At 42.4% G+C, this 16,762-nt stretch overlaps 1 protein-coding gene across 3 annotated transcripts in view; it reads right to left on the bottom strand.

The window, feature by feature from the left end:
• The window catches only part of CIPC (CLOCK interacting pacemaker), a 21,961-nt gene extending 7,957 nt beyond the window's left edge, over positions 1-14,004 (bottom strand). The window contains exons 1-4 of one of the 3 annotated variants that reach the window (XM_019552018.1): positions 13,895-14,002; positions 12,714-12,748; positions 6,074-6,251; positions 5,013-5,182 (exon numbers count right to left, since the gene is read on the bottom strand). In XM_019552018.1, coding sequence (XP_019407563.1) covers positions 5,013-5,182; positions 6,074-6,200 — 297 coding nt within the window. In that variant the 5' untranslated portion in view covers positions 6,201-6,251; positions 12,714-12,748; positions 13,895-14,002. Of the gene's footprint in view, positions 1-5,012; positions 5,183-6,073; positions 6,252-12,713; positions 12,749-13,894 lie in introns of all 3 variants that reach the window. The other 2 variants (XM_019552019.1, XM_019552017.1) reach the window with 2 other exon arrangements.
• Between the last annotated feature and the right edge of the window lie 2,758 nt (positions 14,005-16,762).

The following is a 16,762-nucleotide window of genomic DNA, read 5'->3' as shown; positions in this document are numbered from 1 at the left end:
GTGTGTGTGTGTGTGTGTGTGTGCGCGCGCGTGTGTGTGTATGGAGGAACTGTGTGTTCATAGGGCGAGTCCCACACACACTTCAGCGGTTTCTGCATCCTGTCACAAGGTTGCCTCCCCAATTCAGTAATGGACCCACACTTTCCTTGATCCTCCTCTTGCTACCAACATGCTGTACATGTATAGTACAGTGCTTACCACTCCTTGTAGAGGAACGGTACTGTGGGCATGGGGGGTGGAAATCAACCAGGCAGGGACAAACCTGAGCCTGCACTTATCTGCATACCTCCTCATACCTCATGGCACTCTTTCAAAGTATCTGGTGACACCCTGGTTGAGAATCACTTCACTAGATATTACCTTTCAGATGCTCTGCCTCTAAAGCATCCACTACTGCCACCATCAGGAACAGGATACCAAGCTAGACGGACCAGCAGTCTGATTCAGTATGACACTAAAGTTCTTATCAATGCAGATGAGCTGAGCCAATCCTGGTGGACACCACTGCTAAATACTACCAGCTTTGCTGCATCCTGTGCAAGCATTTCTCCTCTTCCAGCCACATGTAAAGCAGCGCTAGAGACAAAGTTACAGTTCACAATTCATTTACTGGCAAACAGAAAATACATTTAAAAGCCTATTTTAATATTTCTTCCTTTCCTAACTAGGAACTCTAGGCTAGGTTTGAAAATACATGGATAATAAAATAAGTGGGTTTTAAAAAAATTTCAGTACATAACTGTTTAATTACGACTCTACTGACAAGCAATCAAAAATGAATGCTGCATGATCTCACTGAGAGCTGTTCAAATTATACATTGGTTGAAACACAGAAATCTAATCTCGTCACTGCTGCTCCTACAGCAAGCGTTTAATATAGTGTTGTCATATATGCCATTGCTGTTCACAAATATGTCCTGTATCTTTAAAAATATACTGAAACCACATACTGTATAAAAATCTGTTTAAAAAAATGTATTCAGCCCCCACTACAGGGGTGTGAAACTCATCAAGCCCCATGGACTGAATGAGGGTCTGTAGGCAAGATCCAGCTGCATCAGAACCAGTGCACAGGGCTGGATTGGTGGGGCCCCAGGGGCAGCATACTCCCTGTGCCAGGCCCCAGGGCTGCAGACATCATGCATTGGCTCCATTCTGAGGCTTGTGCTGCAGGTGATGTGCAGGACGGATCCAGTGTTGTGAACACTGACTGCAGTCCAGGGGACCAGCATAGAGACTGCACTGGCTCTGGGGCAGTCAGGATTGGGCTCCAGGCCATCCAAACACACCAGAGATAGTGCACACCAAAGCCTGGCCAGCAAGGTGCCACATGTGTGAGCACCTTGCCAGACCTGTGCCATAGGCAGTGCCTGCAGCACTGGGCCCAGCCCACATGCTACAGGCAGCACAACATAGCTGGAGCTGGGCTAACGCAGGGTGCACAGGCTGGATATAGTGCTGCACATACTCGTCATGGAACAGGGGTCAGTTCGGGCCATGAGCTGCACATTGTACCCTGCCAGACACCCCTGTGAGCTGGCTTTGGTATAGTCAGACCCAGACCAACCCCAGAGCCAGTGCACAGTGTTGGCTTGAGGTGGGCACTGCATGTATCTTATGTCCCAGACTGATCCCATGCTGCAAGACCAGCTCAAGGAAGAAAGTCTGCTCTACAAACTGATGCACCCCTGTACAATACTGTAGCTTTGACTAAACCAATGTAATTGTATATTGCCAAGCAATGTGTGTGCTACACTAGAAGAAAAGTTTCTGAATTGCCATCCCCTCTCAAAGTCACTCCTTTACTCTTTGCAATTTAGAGGAATTAACTGGTTTTAATATAGTAGAAGGGTGAACAAGCCACATTCATTGGGACTGCCCCTCTATAGTTATGTACACATGCAGATGATTGGTAACAGTCTGATGAATGTTAAGCTCTGTACTGTAGCACAACCATTGCTATTTTAGTCCTGTTGTATTCAGGGTTAAGTGTCCAGGGATTTAGATCACTTCTATTGATACTGAAGCAGGCATCAGTAACAGTTGCAGCTTAGCAGCTAGTGTACCTTATTCCTCCCTTTTAGAAATGGTTACAAGTTACTTCTGCCCATATCAGAGAACACAGCTGATTAAGGCTTTTCAGTATTACCACAGTGATACAAACACTCAACATTGTTACTATTCATCTTGCTCTTGTTTTTCCTTCATTCCTTTCCCGAATGTCTCTCTCCCCCTATGCTCTATTCCTTCTGCCAAAATCCAAATATCATTCTTCTTTTCATATTACATTGCACTAATATATCTGTCAGTTCCCATTCTGCAAGTTCACTCTAGAACTTTTTTTTTAAAATTAAGACAGACACTGCAATTTGTCCAAAAATCTTCCTGCTCACCAAAGGTCAGCAGTTTTCATAAGACCTAAAAACCTAGCAAATAATTTTGTGAAACTCAATGCAGCTTAATTCCAACCTCTTGTTTTTATTATTATTAGACCTTGCCATTTACACTCTGAAATCAGCATAGATGGAAGGGATTTTTGTGCTGTGCTTCCACAGTTGTTGACCTGGTCTCAAGCAAGAGAAAAACAGTTAGCACTAATGGTCTAAACTATTATTATTAACTTAAAAATATCCCTCATAACTGCTGTAACGAGAATCAGATGGACCAAACTAAATGCATCCATTTTGGGGAATTATCACTGTGTTGAAAGGACAATTTCAGAGTTGATAAAACACAACCCCATGATAACAAGGCAAAATGAACAGAGGCATAAATGCATCTCATGATTCCTCTGACCTATGCCACTTGCTTTAGTTTGTTGCAGTATCATCCTTCATTTTAGCAAGGCTCTCTTTCATTCATACATAATTAGGTTCAGACACTACAATCCTTGGTTCAATGAAATAGGTTCTGGTTCAACAAATTCTCTCCCCAGTTCATTCTTAATTTTCTCTCTTACATTATTAGTTTTATAAGGTATCTAATTAATTCTGTAAAGTGCTTGCAATATTATCTATAAAGTTTATTATTAGAATAGCACAGGAGCCAATATGCTGTTTTCTAGTTCTGACAGCCCACCAGCAGATGAAGCTTGTCTATCATCTACTTGAATGGAGCTTTATGCAGCTACTTAAGCAGTTTGTCTACATTTCCAAGAACTTGCCTCTAGATTGAATCACAGTGTTTTGTCAGACTAAGAAATCATATCTGGGAGATCCAAGAACCAACTTCCCTACAAATGCATACCCTGCAGATCTCATTTTGGCACAGTTACAGAAGCTCATTGTCCCTCTGGGCACTGGTATTAATAATATCCATGTTTAACCAGATTTGCTTGAAGTCATACCAAATCTCAAGGGTTAGGACCCACAGTCATTTTCCCCAATGATTTTACAGGCTTTTTTTGCTCAGATGTAGGGATAACATTTCTTCATACCTCCTCAAAAGATGAGACAGACAGAATCAGAAATAAAGGAATACCAGATGTGGGCATCTCCCACATCTTTTGCTGGCATGTACATGTTTCACAAGCGTCTTACAAACATACTCATGGCAGGGTTGATAGAAGCATATGATTCCTATTTTAATCAGATTTCTTATTTTGATATTTAATTCAAAACTTTCCTTTCTACAACTAAACTTGTTTAAAATGAAATCTGGATGTAATACAAAAAGCATTAAGGCCTAAAATGATAACTTAAAATACCTGTTTACAAACATACGCAGAACCCATGAGTCTTTATCAAAACCTTGGCAATACAGGCTATCTGCTTGTCTATATAAATAAAAAAAATCAGGGAGAAAAACATGATTGTTTTTTTAGGTGAAGTCTTCCAAAAGTGATGCACTAAATCATATATTGTATGAAGAATCTGATGTTGCAAAGACCAATGAGAAAGACTGGCAAAAGTCATAACAGGTGATGAGACCCAGCCTCTGATTTTAGGAAACATTACCACATCAGACATCATCTCATCAAAATCACACATTGAGCCCACCTGAGTGATCTTAAAAGCCTGTTTTAATGCAACTCCTTGACAAATCATGAGCAAGAAGTCAACTGCCTAGTTAACAAATGCTATATAATTTACTATTTTCTAAAGATGTACAATTAATAAGTACCTGAAAACAGTAAATCATATAATTGCTTAAATAAGTGTATAAAATTATAGTGTACTTTCAAAGGTAGCAATAAGATGCATCACATTGAGCATAAAGCATCTAATCCATGTGTTTTAATAAACCAAAACATATATCTTTCTTAGAAAAATAAATCACCTATTCCACTTATACAGCAATTAAATTGCCCTGACTTCAGAAATCCACAATGGCTGGTAGAATGACACACACAACAAAGAGAATCCATGCAGTGGCTGCAAGTTGAACTCTTAAGTGAACTTTTATTTAGCTACTAAATTTAATTAGGGTTCTCTCAGCTTGAACATAAACATACTTAAGATTTGTTAAAACAGAAAAAGCTTGAACAAAAAATAGACCACAAATACAAAAGGATACATTCTGGTGTCTAATTTATTTTGAAATAAACATTTTAAACATTCACTTGCAGCACTGGAAACCAAAATCCAAAGCTCTGCTACTGCTTGAGAATGAGCAAATTAAACTAATAAATCTTAATTTCACTCCTTAAGGTGAGTGATGGAGAAAAATAAATTAACAGTATCAGTAAAGAAGTAAATTAGATTTTTGAGTTAAATAATCAATTTCCAGAATTTCTCTCTCAGTATGACTTACCAAGATCCCTTTTAAAGAAGGAAATTTGACAGATGTATGAGAGCTGGCACATCAAATATTTGTTCTGTATCTTGGTGATTCTAACCTGCCACATAAATGGCTGAACTCACGAGCTGTTCTTCAATTATTGGGAGATGGCAATATTAATACCAAGATCTCATGAGTGTAACAAGTTAAATCAGTAGCATTCAATAATGATAATGATTTCCCTTTCAAAAAAGATGTTTACTTGTCCTTCCCACAGACTATTTCCTTCTTACCTGTTTGACCAGCACATTTTTCATTACAACCATAGGAGAAAGTGCAGGAAAGGAATTGCTTGTGGTCACAGGGCACTGCCAGGGCCCATCCTCTGAATTCCAGGAAAACGTGTTCAGCCTATCCTCTGAGTCAGTTTGCTCCATGGAGCCCAGGCACTCGGAACTCCCATCTAATAGGAGCAAAGTCCAGTTATTAGCTGTTGTATATGCAGTACAATTGCTAACCTGCCTTCATTTCCACTGCTCCACTCTGCTCAATCAGGTTGTAAAGAATATTGCTAACTTGTTTTTGAACTCCCCCTAAAATACTTTACTCTCTTGGGGGCTGCTAAGTGGTCTCTGTTAGACAAGTTAGCAGTTCTCACACTAATTCTTAGCTAAGAAGAATCTACATAAAAATCCCATTATTACTGGCACCCTTGCACTCAGAGGCCAGGGACTGTACTGTCTTTCTAACCATTTGTGGTAACGAAGTATATTTGGCTGGAGCAATGTTAACAAAACCTTTCCCTGCCACAGGCTATGCTGTGGCTTTCTTGTACCTTGTGGTCTTAGGTCTCCAGTACATGATTTTTCTTCTAAATTAAGGGAAGGATCACTGCAGAGGTTTGTTGGAAATGTCTGTTACATTTTATAAGGCTCATAAAATTGAGTTTCACAGGCTGTTCTGACTTCAAAAAAAATCACATCCTAAGGAACACTTAGCACTGTAACAAAAGCTCATTAATCACTGTAATGATGAAGAGAGAGTCTCTCCACCCCCCTTATTCTGGACTCTGGCAAAGATTAAAACTATGCCTATTAAAGAAATGAGTCAAACTCCAATACCACTGAAATTGACACAGGAGTTATATAAACATAAATAGCTGCTCGGAAGATCTTGGTTCCAGTTGGGTGTTTTTTTTTGTTTTGTTTTGTTTTGGTTTTTTTTTTAAAGATGCCCTATACAGAAAAACCTTCTTTCAGACAGACATGGGACTAGACCCAGAAAGGTCTGTAAAGAACACTGTGAAGTCTGAACAAGATAACACAAGGAAAATTAACTTGATCTTTTTCTAAACCTGAGAATCCAGAGTCCTTGTCAGATTCAGCTGCTGCCATATTGAAATGATGACTTAATTTCTTCATCTCCATCATTTTACCCAGCAACTTTCTGGAGCTCTCTCTGGACGGATATTTTCTTTCCATGTTTTCACAATGATGGAGGCAGTTGTCAACGCATTTTCCATTGACAGGACTCTGGAAAACAACAACAAAATACAATTTTCTCAGAATTTGAAGCACCTAATTCTACCAGTGCAAGATGTACTTTGCAGTAAGAAGAGTTACTCGATTCTAAGACTAGGTTCCCTCCACCATTTAACATGGAAAAGCCCCTTATCTTAGAAATGAGCATGAGTGCGGTGTGGATGGGGTAGGCAGCTGCTGCGACTCCAGCTCCAGCCCCTACCCAGAATTGGAACCATAGCCACAGCTGCTGCCTGGCTCTCTAACCCCCATAACCTCTGTACCCCATCATCTCTCCCCCTCCACATAGCTTCTGTTCCCTCACCTGCCCCCCTCTGCACCTTACCTTCTGTCCACGCCAGCTGTTTTACAACCATACTGCAGCCTGGGGCACTGAGTATGGCCCCAGCCCAGTTATGTAGGAGTGGTGCAAAGCCCATGCAGCTGCTATGGGGCTGGGGCTGTGTTCTATGTCTCATGCTAGAACAAAGGTGAAACTTGCTGGTACGGAGCATGCATAAGAGGGGGAGGGAGGAAGCAGAGGCTGGGGAAGGGGAAAGGAGGGCAGGGGGAAGCAGAGGCAGGGGGATAGGCACAAGCATGGGGCAAACTGCCTGCCCCCCTGCAACAGTGTGTGAGAGGAATTAATTAAAAAGATGACCCTCAAGTAATTCAATTCTATACATAGAAAATTGTACAAGTGTATAAGTTTTCCATGTATACAATCTAATTATTGGGGGGGTCATCTTAAATTCAGTGTCTTCTCAGATCCAAATAAGTACAATATTGACAGTTCTTTACTACGAACAAAATTTGTCCCCTGTACACTCCTCTAAAGATACTTTTGTAATCCAGAATAGCATGAAGAATAGGCAACCCATTAGATCAACAAATATTTAATTAGAGGTGATGCTGCTACAGATGGCTACACTGAAGACTCAGTTTTCAGCTGCTTACTACTTCACCCAACATTAACTGTTTGGGCTGAAGTCTTCCATGCTAAGTGCATCTCAGGCTGATTTTTTTAAACTGCAGTTAAACAGTTCAGCTGTTAACTTAGAATACACTGAGGGAAAAAGGATGTTGTATTTTCATGCAATAATCTGTACAATCATTTCACTGAGAGTCTCCAGTTCCTGCATGCAGCACAAATTTGAAATATGGGAAGCTGCCCTGTTGTCACGCTTCTCATCTTTCCTGTAAAATTCACTAAAATTGAGCCAAGTTATCACCCCACAGAATCTGGGTTCACATGCTCATTAGGTTTCAACATCTGGATTCTCTAAAGAGAACATCAATACCTAGCATGCTCCAGTCTATGTATACAGTTGAGCAGCTATTTCCCTGTTATTCTCATCAGTCAGCAACCATGAAGACAGCAATGACAAGAAGAGAGAGCAGGAACCTGTCATCTCTCATTATCTGAAAGACAGTGGAAGAGACCACCTGACAGACAGGAATGGGGGGGCAGGGGGGGAGGCATTCTTAAAGGCACAAATAAAAGTGACAATTTTCATCCAATTTAGACCCTGATAAGTGCTCTACAGCCATGACCAAACACAAGCTCATGGCTGCAGAGAGGTTTAAAAGGACCCAATCCCACGACAAATCTGACCCTTCATTGCATGAGGGTTCCAATGAAGACGCTTCAAAAGGAAGTGCCTTCAGTAACTTGTGCCTGCACATGCTGGGAGCACAGCAGGGCTGATGCAGCTTAACACTGCTCTTGCCACTGTATTCAAAATGTGTCCTGGAGGGGGGAAGGAGAGGGGTAGCAGTGGGGTGAGTTTTGGTGTGGGGTTTAAGCTGGTGCTGGAAGGTGGGATGGGTGGAGTGGAGCCCCCTAAGAGGTGGGGGTGCTCCAATTCATCTGCCCTACCCTCCAGCACTGACTGGGAAACCCCCAGAACAAGCTTCCTCCATTCACTCCTCCCCCTGAAAACAGCACCAGTGTTGGGATGAAGAAGGGGTGTTGCCAGGGGAGAGAGGCTGCAGGCTCACTGCCCCTCTAAACTGAAGCTTGATATCCAACCCTCAGGGACACAAGTGAATGCCTGTTGGGTCCAGGGATCACTGTAACTTATGGCACCTCCTGCAAAGCACCATGAGTTAAAACTGGGAGCTGCTTTTTTTTGCCTGAGCCTTAAGTGACAGTGTTGAGGACCGGAATGTGGAACAGGATTACAGACAGGCTGGAGAGAAGATGGGTAGAGGAATGTGGGTCTGATGCCACTAGTGAACCTACATTTCTGGACTGTCAGCAAAAAGCTGTGAAAGTCACTAATGCAGCATATTCCTTAACTCTAGCAACTGGCCCACATAAATGTTACAACTACTGTAATCAGCCTAAGTTGAGACTAATGTTACTCATGGAGACTAACATAGTTCCATATGACGACTTTTCTAAGTTTTCTTGAAAAGTGAACTGGCAAATAACTAGAAAATTACATACAAAAAGAAATGATGCAAGAAGAATGTGTAGGCTGCAAAGTCAAGCATACAAAAATTAGGAAGCTCTACTAGGAGCCGCGTGTCCATCTTTAAATTGGTCCTATGAAAGTACAGTTTAATTCCAAATTATATATTTTTTCCATAGGATCTGTTGTCTCTTTCAGGCACAGGAGAGACAACGTTGAGGGAAGTAATCAGGTTTATATAGTGAAGGAGATCTTTAGGCTTTGTTTATACAGGGGATAGAAGGAAAAGAAAGGATGATAGTATGGTTTTGGCAGTGGAATATCATCATGGAGAACTAGAATTAATCTCTGCCACCCAGGATTCTCATGTCTTTTCACAAATGACCATTGTGTTTCTTCTTTTCTGGTAACAAATTTGAGACAGCCAGGATCCAATTTGCAGTGATGTGCGTGTGTGACACTTCAGCAGTATATAACTGAAAACTGTTTGGAAAAATACAATGCTACAAAATTTGTCTATGACAGCTGGGAGTAGGGTGGGTAGAGCAAGGGGGATGACCACAGACATCCCAAATTGGGCACTGAACATTTCTGCACACTTGATATCTGAGCTTCAGGTTCTCATCTGTAAAATGTTAGGCAACATGACATTCTTCCTAGAAGGTGTGATTAAATATTTACTAAGCACCCATATACTTAGTGGTGAATGCCATACAAAAGCCTGTAAGGAAGTTATTTTTTTATTCAGAACTGGGTTGAATGGCATGCAGTTGGTGTGGCCCCAATCTCATAACACTGAGAATAAAATGTAAAATTGAATAAGCTGCTTGTTTCATGAGCAACTTGTGCACATAAAACAGGTTGTTCAAGGAAAAAAAAATATAGTGCAGTTAATTATATGACTGCATACTATAATTCACACACAAAGGGGGAAGGGACACATTTAAGATATTCAAGGTTACATGTGCAATCTTAATTCAGGCAGTTGCTGACTGCTAAGTACTTGATTTAACAACCTTAATGTTCTTTTAATGTCGTTTTCATAGGCAGTTACTTACACAGTGCCATCAATGTACATGTCTCTGTGAAACAAATATCGAACTGCTTGTGCACCGTGCTTTCCTAGTATTTGTACTAGCAAAAACTAAACAAAGACCAAAATTAAATACTGTACACCTACACTAATCTGCAGCTAATTCTCCTTTGCAAATGTTAAACTGTTGGTTTAAATTAAACCCTTGAAAGAGAGAAGAGCATCTTCATAAGTTTTATGCAAACTGAGCCACAAAAGCTACCATGATTTGTTGAAGGTGACTCTGAAAGTTAAAAAACCAGAGACAGAAATAAATTTCCAGGATCCAAAAACTGTCTCCAACACCAGCTACTATACAATGTTGCCTCATCAGGTTTGAGAATTTTACTTGTGCAGTGTCCAAATACCTATCCTGTGAACCACTACGCCTACATGAGATGCAAAAAAGGTGTGTGTGTTTTAAAACAAAACCTTTGGAGTCTCCTGTTCCAATTTAGATAAAGTATTGTATTGTTCTAAATATAAATATGCCTATTGTTCTACCCAAAAGAAACACACACACACACCTTACAGACCTATAACAGAGCCTCTAACAGTCTTGACTTTGGGAGTTGCAGTATTTTTTGCATGCAATAATAATACCAAGTCAGAATTCTTTTCAGCCCAGTTTTTAATTTAGTATTTTTAGTTAAATTTAATTCTTTGTGCCTCTTTCTTACAAAATCCCACACATAAAGACCTTGAACTGATGTTGTCCTTAGTTATTCGTCTGATATTAAACAGATATCTATTTTGGGAGACCAAAAAACAACCACCACTACACCACCCTAAACTTTTTTTCCTTGTAAAAATGAAACAGAAAACCTGGAGTTAACTTATACGTGGAAAAATAAAATAAGAAATTAGATATTGGTCTCTGGATGCTTTGCCAAACAGGGAAGTAAGTCTTAGTCACAGTTCCCTCATAGATCTCTTTTGATCACACTACAGATAATAGTGGCAAGAATAGGATGCTATCCTTTTTATTTTTGGGGACAGACAGAAGAGTGGAGATAAGAAAGTAATCTAAGACGGACAAATGGCATTCAATATGAAGGGCCATTTGTATATATACAAATATACACCCATCTTCAATCTGCACAGAGATAACAAGAGATGTAGTTAGTTGTGCTAGTCTGAAGCCAAGAAGAAAGCAGGATAGGCTCGCACCTGCACATCACGATCATAACACATGAACAAAAAGAACATTTCAATTCCTATACAGTTTTACCTCCCTCTGTCTTGGGAACAACTGCATAAGGATGGAACGTGCTTTACAATCCAGATTAACCTTTTATGAGATCCACTGTCACCATTAGCTGTTAGTACTATCAGTAATCCAAGAGACAGGATTTAAAAATAACTGAAGTGGTAAATATAATGGAAAGGGCCTTGTTCTGCTCCTTTCTTTGGTACACAGTAAGAGCTAAAGCTTGCAGGCTGGCAAGTCGTATTGAGTTGTACTGAAACAGAATAATTTCAGTCTCCAGACTATTTAGCAAAGTATGATTCACTTGGAGAACAGTCTCCACATAAATAATTTCTAATACTCTTAAGAACTCTTAAATTGGACAAACTACTAATTCCTTACTATGCATACACAATTTAGGAAATAGGAATGTGAACTGTTGTACCAAATTGTTGAAATGTAATACCAAGCTCTACTAGATTGCTGTTAAATTCATCAGCCTGAGTGACCCAGATAAAGCAGCGGGTATAAAATGTGTACTTGTTATCTGTATATGAATATGAAGTGGGACAGTTGTGCATTTTAATTTCTTTACATTAAACATCATCAGCAAATTAACTGGAGACCTCCAGAAAGTAAAAGCTCTTAAGGATGTGCATCAAAAATGATTCAAGGACAGATGAGTAGATTGAAATTGGAAGTCCTCCCCCAGCCCATCCTAAAGAATGAGGCTGAACTAAAGGCTAACGATTACTAGCAAATGAACAAAAGTAGTTTGCCAAAGAGGATCTATGTCTGCCGTGACCACATCCATGATACAGAATTTTGCGGTGCTGCTGTGCTGGTCAGACACATGATTCTGACAGACAGCTGAACCAACAGAAGCTTGTGTAGACAGAGTTAACCTAGCCAAATTATGCTTCTGAAAGCACAGCTTTTCACTTGCAAAGTGCAAGAGCACACAGAATCCACCATATGGACAAGAGTACACCTTTGCACAATACAACTGTATAAATGCTAGGACTGCTTTGGCAGCATAGGGGATGCTGCACTTAAAAAACAAACAAACAAAAAACCCACTCCTGTGGACACAGCCTCAGAAATGCCTCTTCTTACCTCACCCTTCCAGAATGTGCAACCTAGAAACTAGAAGCTCTGAAAACCAGAATATACAACCAAGATACTCTCTTCCAGACTACATACTCTCACATCCTTCAAGCAGGAAAAATAGAACATAAATTTTATGAAAACCAGGAAAAGTACAATGGGACAGAGGAATTTATTAAAACAACTATTTTGAAAGAAATGTGCTTGGTATCACGCAAACAAAATAGTACAATACAATTCTCTCCAGTGCTTGCAATGCAGACAGTTGTGCATCAGTGTGCAAGAAACAAAAAGCAAGAGAGTCAATTTGCATAAATGCACAGTGAAAGATAAATTAAGTTGAAACAAAATAACCTGCATACTCAGGTATTATATGGGAAGCAATTTTCCCTCTAGCATGGCTCTGTTAAAGTACAGTTCTAGCATGAAAAGTGACACATAACACTTGAAAAGAAGCCTACAGAAAAGTCCATAATGACTTGGGCCAGTAGTCTGAAGTCTAGTATCCAGTACCAGATCCTTCAGATGATGCACCAACATTTTTGGATTAACCTAACCCTAAATTTCTTCTTTGCTTGTGCTACTTAATGGCTTTCTTGTGATCTGAAGCATGACTATTCATTACCCATAATACTTTTTTTATTTTGCCCAGTAAATATAGTTGATCTCATTAGCTATAAAATATCTACATTTTAGCATTCTCCCACACTCTTGTCCTTCACATCTTGCCCATGGCAAAATCCAGAGGTTAAATAAATGTTAGTACTTAGATGGTACAATGACTAACAGCATACAAGACTGGAATGGAAAATTTTGATATACAAGTGTCTTTTAAATGATCTTTCACATCCTTTCAGCTCTTCATACTAAAGCCAGGTCTCCTGACCTGTTGGCATTGACAGAGCAACCGTAACTACAGAAGAGCAAACCAGACTCTCCCCACAAGCCTGTGCATTATGAGCAGTCACCCACTAAAATTCTTACTTGGGGATCCTGATTTCTGATGATGAAACTATGCACTCAGCTGGGTTCTTACAACACAGGAGAAGTCAGCAACATCTGAAATACCCAGAGATTAAGTTTGGAAGTATCATTCTGCACGGTTTTACATGGAGCTCTTAACATGAGCCCAGGATTGAAGTCACCTGTTGCTCAAAAGCTAGAAACAGATGTTGGCCCTGAACTGGTTCTGGCTGAGGTAAAACCTGGCAACCACAGACATGCAGATGGTCCCTGGAAGTAACTCAACTTTGCTGTGGCTCTCCCACACAAAGCATCATCTTGGATACTTCAAATGTACTTGAATGGGACAACAGGCCTCTGTCTGTGGAGTCCCAGGAAAGAGACCTTGTCCTGAGGGAAGTCCCGGGCCTGCTTTTACCCAGAGTCACCTCGCACCCGGCTAAAAGCAGACGCTGGATTAGTCTGAGATTGGACCAGTACAAGAAGGGGGCAAGGCAGGGCAGCCGCTTCTGCACTTGCCTTAAATGGCAGCGGCCTCAGTCCTGTAGAAGCGGCTTCGTCCGGCTCCGGGGCCCCCGCAGGACGGGCACCGGCAGCCCCAAGCGGGGCCGGGCCGCAGATCTCCGTGAACCCGAGCGCGGGGGCCGCAGGGCGGCGGCACAGGGAAGTCCCGGGCGGGCCCACGCAGCAGTCCAGGCTGGGCAGTCCGCGCGGGACGAGGGCCCGGGCTATGCCCCGTGCCGGCCGCAGGTCCGGGACGGATCTGCCGGGCGCCCCCTGTCCAGGGAGGCCTCGGCGCGAGATCGCGCTCCGGCCCGACTCCCGTGCCGCCCCAGGGCAGCGGAGCGCACACACGGGCGGGCCTAGACACCTAGCTCCTGCACCCCCCGCCGCCGCCGCCGCCTACCTGAGGCCCTGCCCCGCCCCCGGCCGAGGCCACGCGCCGCCAGGCGGGATGCAGCCGCTAACGGGTTCCCTGTGCCCCGGGCCTCACCCCCAGCGCACGCACTCTACTGGCACCATAGAGTACAACCCTCCCGAGCGCCTAGAGAAGTGCTTCCGGCGGAAGAAAACACACAACCTTACTCTTTCCAAGTCTGGCAGGAAGACCTCCACTGCCATGCTTCCTTGCCATCACTTAAGATGGCGACGGGGAGGGGCGACACTCCTCCCTGAGCTTATGTTGTACTGCGCAGGCGCGCTCAGCTGCAGTGTAGCCAGTTCTCGGACTGAGGCGCGAGGGCCTCTGGTGTCCCCGGCTCTTGTACGGCTCACGAGCCTCCGCCTCGCCGGCCTCCCCTCCTCCCCACATTGGGGCGTGCGGCAGGGGCGGTGCAACAACATGGCACAGCGCCGCGGCCAGGCACACAGCAGCAGTGCATGGGGTCAAGGCGGTGGCGGCCACACGAGAGCAGGCGGCAGCTCGGGCAACCAGACCTGCAAGGGGCGGGCCCTATCTGGGGGAGAGTTCCCCATCATGTCCTACCCCCACCTAGCAGAAGAAGCCTCCGCTGAAACAGCGGTGTTGGTCACCCCTGCCCTGGTCCGTGTGGGCAGCTGCGGAGGAGCAGGGCAAGCTGTGCTTCTGGTTTGATGCCTTCCGTCTGGGCTGGTGCCTGTCTGACCCACTGCTAGGGACACCAGTGCAGCCACCCCTGCAAAAGGATAGCTGCAGCTTCGCAGCCCCTTAGTGAATGAGTGGTCCTAGCCTAGTGCTTACCAGGTTTGGGGCTAGTTGTACAGATGGAGACAGCAAAAATGAGTGAACTGGAGGCCCTAGAAAGTGCCTGAAGATAGAAAGCAGCCCTGTGGGTGAGGGGAAAATGTACTAGTCAAATGGAAAATGAACAAGAGGGTTTGGACCCCATGAAGTGTGGAGGGGCCAGACGGGACAAACAGGAGGGCACCTGCGCTCCAAGTGAATCAAGTCGGGACCTTTAGGCAAAGTGGTTGCATGAATTCCGCCAGACATGGACACTGACCTCCAGCACCACCTCTCTGCTGGCGGCAGAATGACTTTCTTTTGGACATAAAGTGCAATTTCACAGGAAGGCTAGAAAAATGAGGTGGAAAAGTAAAGTGAGCTCCCTGAGCAGAAATGGAGTGAAATAAGTATGTTTTCATGTATATGGTGTCCTTGAGTGGGATTCTGAAACATGCCTGTTAAATGAAGTAGCATGGTCTTTACATTCCTGCATGGGTGAGAAGAGGTAATTGTCTCCCAATACTGTGGGTAAAAACACCAGTCACAAGCAGAGAAAGAAAGTAATGCTTTGAACTTCATTTGAAATGACAAAATGAAGAAGGTCCTGCCTTCACATGCTTAACACTGAACTGCAGGAGGGCCAGCACCTCTAACTCCCTAGCCGTAAGTATTGTGACAAGACACCGGGCAGACAGGTAGGCTGTTCCTGCAGTACCATTTAGAGTCTTTAAATAGTAGACACTGACCTGAATTAGAATATTAGATTCAAGCAAGACATGTTTGAGACTCACTATATCAGATCCAGGCTGAGGTTTTGAATCCCTATTTCCAGATCTGGGGGAGGACAGAAAATAACAGTATGTCCTGTTATCTACTTTCAGGCCCAACTCATGATTTTATCCACACAGTAAGCCTCACTCCCCTCAAAGGCATCCTGATTCTTCTCTGTAGAGTGTGATAGAAATGGGAATACTAATGAGGAAACAGTCTTTGTGTGTCAAGGCAGAGCCATTTTAGAAAGAGCAAACAGGTTTTGCTGAAGTCAAGATACTTTGACATTAAGTTTCCTTTGAGGTAGCAACAGGTAGGAGGACTGAGGTCCTGTTGGGCAAGAATGTCTGGTAAAAAAGCTAAGCTTTTGAATACTTATCCACAGGCACAAAGTCATCTGATGACTGCCCCCAAGCAAAGTGTTTAAGCTTTTTTATTTGAAAATATATATTTGCAACCAGTGTCCTTTGTATGTATTTTTCCTAATGTATCTGCTTTACTCTATGCTTTAATATGGATGTTATTAATACTGGAAGCCTGTTTTTTGGCCTTTTCCTATTTATCGTCATATATTACTGATGTTGTTTTCCCAGGACCTGTGTGTACTTAGTCTATACAAAGGATAACTTTTGGAAACTCCCGGTACTACTTTATAGCGTGCCACTTTTGTGCATTTTATTGCTTATGGGGAAAAGGAGGGGACATAATTTACTACCTGCTCTTCCAAGCATATTAAGCTTATAATTGGCATATTTTAGTTGCTCTAGGAGTGGAAGAAGAATTAAAGGAGAAAACTTAGTAGTGACTATATCAGAAATAATCTATGGAACTTGTAAAGGGTATTACATGTTTCATTCTAAAAACTCCACATGCCTATCATCTACTAAAACCAAAGAATGTATTGACCTTCCTTTTGTCCTTCTCTATGAATGTTAGACTTGGAAAATTTTATTACAGGCAAAACAAAAAATTTAATGTGCCCCCTAACTAAATTAAACAGCTAAATGTATGTAGAAGAAGAGGATGACATGATCCCAAAATGACAGTCTCACACTCTTGAACAGCAGAGGGTAGTAGTGTGCTTGTACATGGTGAGAGGACAGAAGAAAATGCCCTGCAAGAAAGCTGGCTGCTTTACAGCAAACAATAGTTTAGAACGATGAATTTGACAGACAGGAAAGAATAACATACTCCTGAAAAAAGGAAAGATGAAGAAGCATGGGTTAAACATGGTTGCACTGAGTTTTTATTGTTTCTAATTTTTAAGATTTCTAATTTTTAAATGTAATTGTAGACACT

This window comes from Crocodylus porosus, unplaced genomic scaffold (genome assembly GCF_001723895.1).
Source record: "Crocodylus porosus isolate Cpor-Errol unplaced genomic scaffold, CroPor_comp1, whole genome shotgun sequence".
Classification (NCBI taxonomy): Eukaryota; Metazoa; Chordata; order Crocodylia; family Crocodylidae; genus Crocodylus; species Crocodylus porosus.
This window is presented reverse-complemented; position numbering and strand designations above follow the sequence as displayed.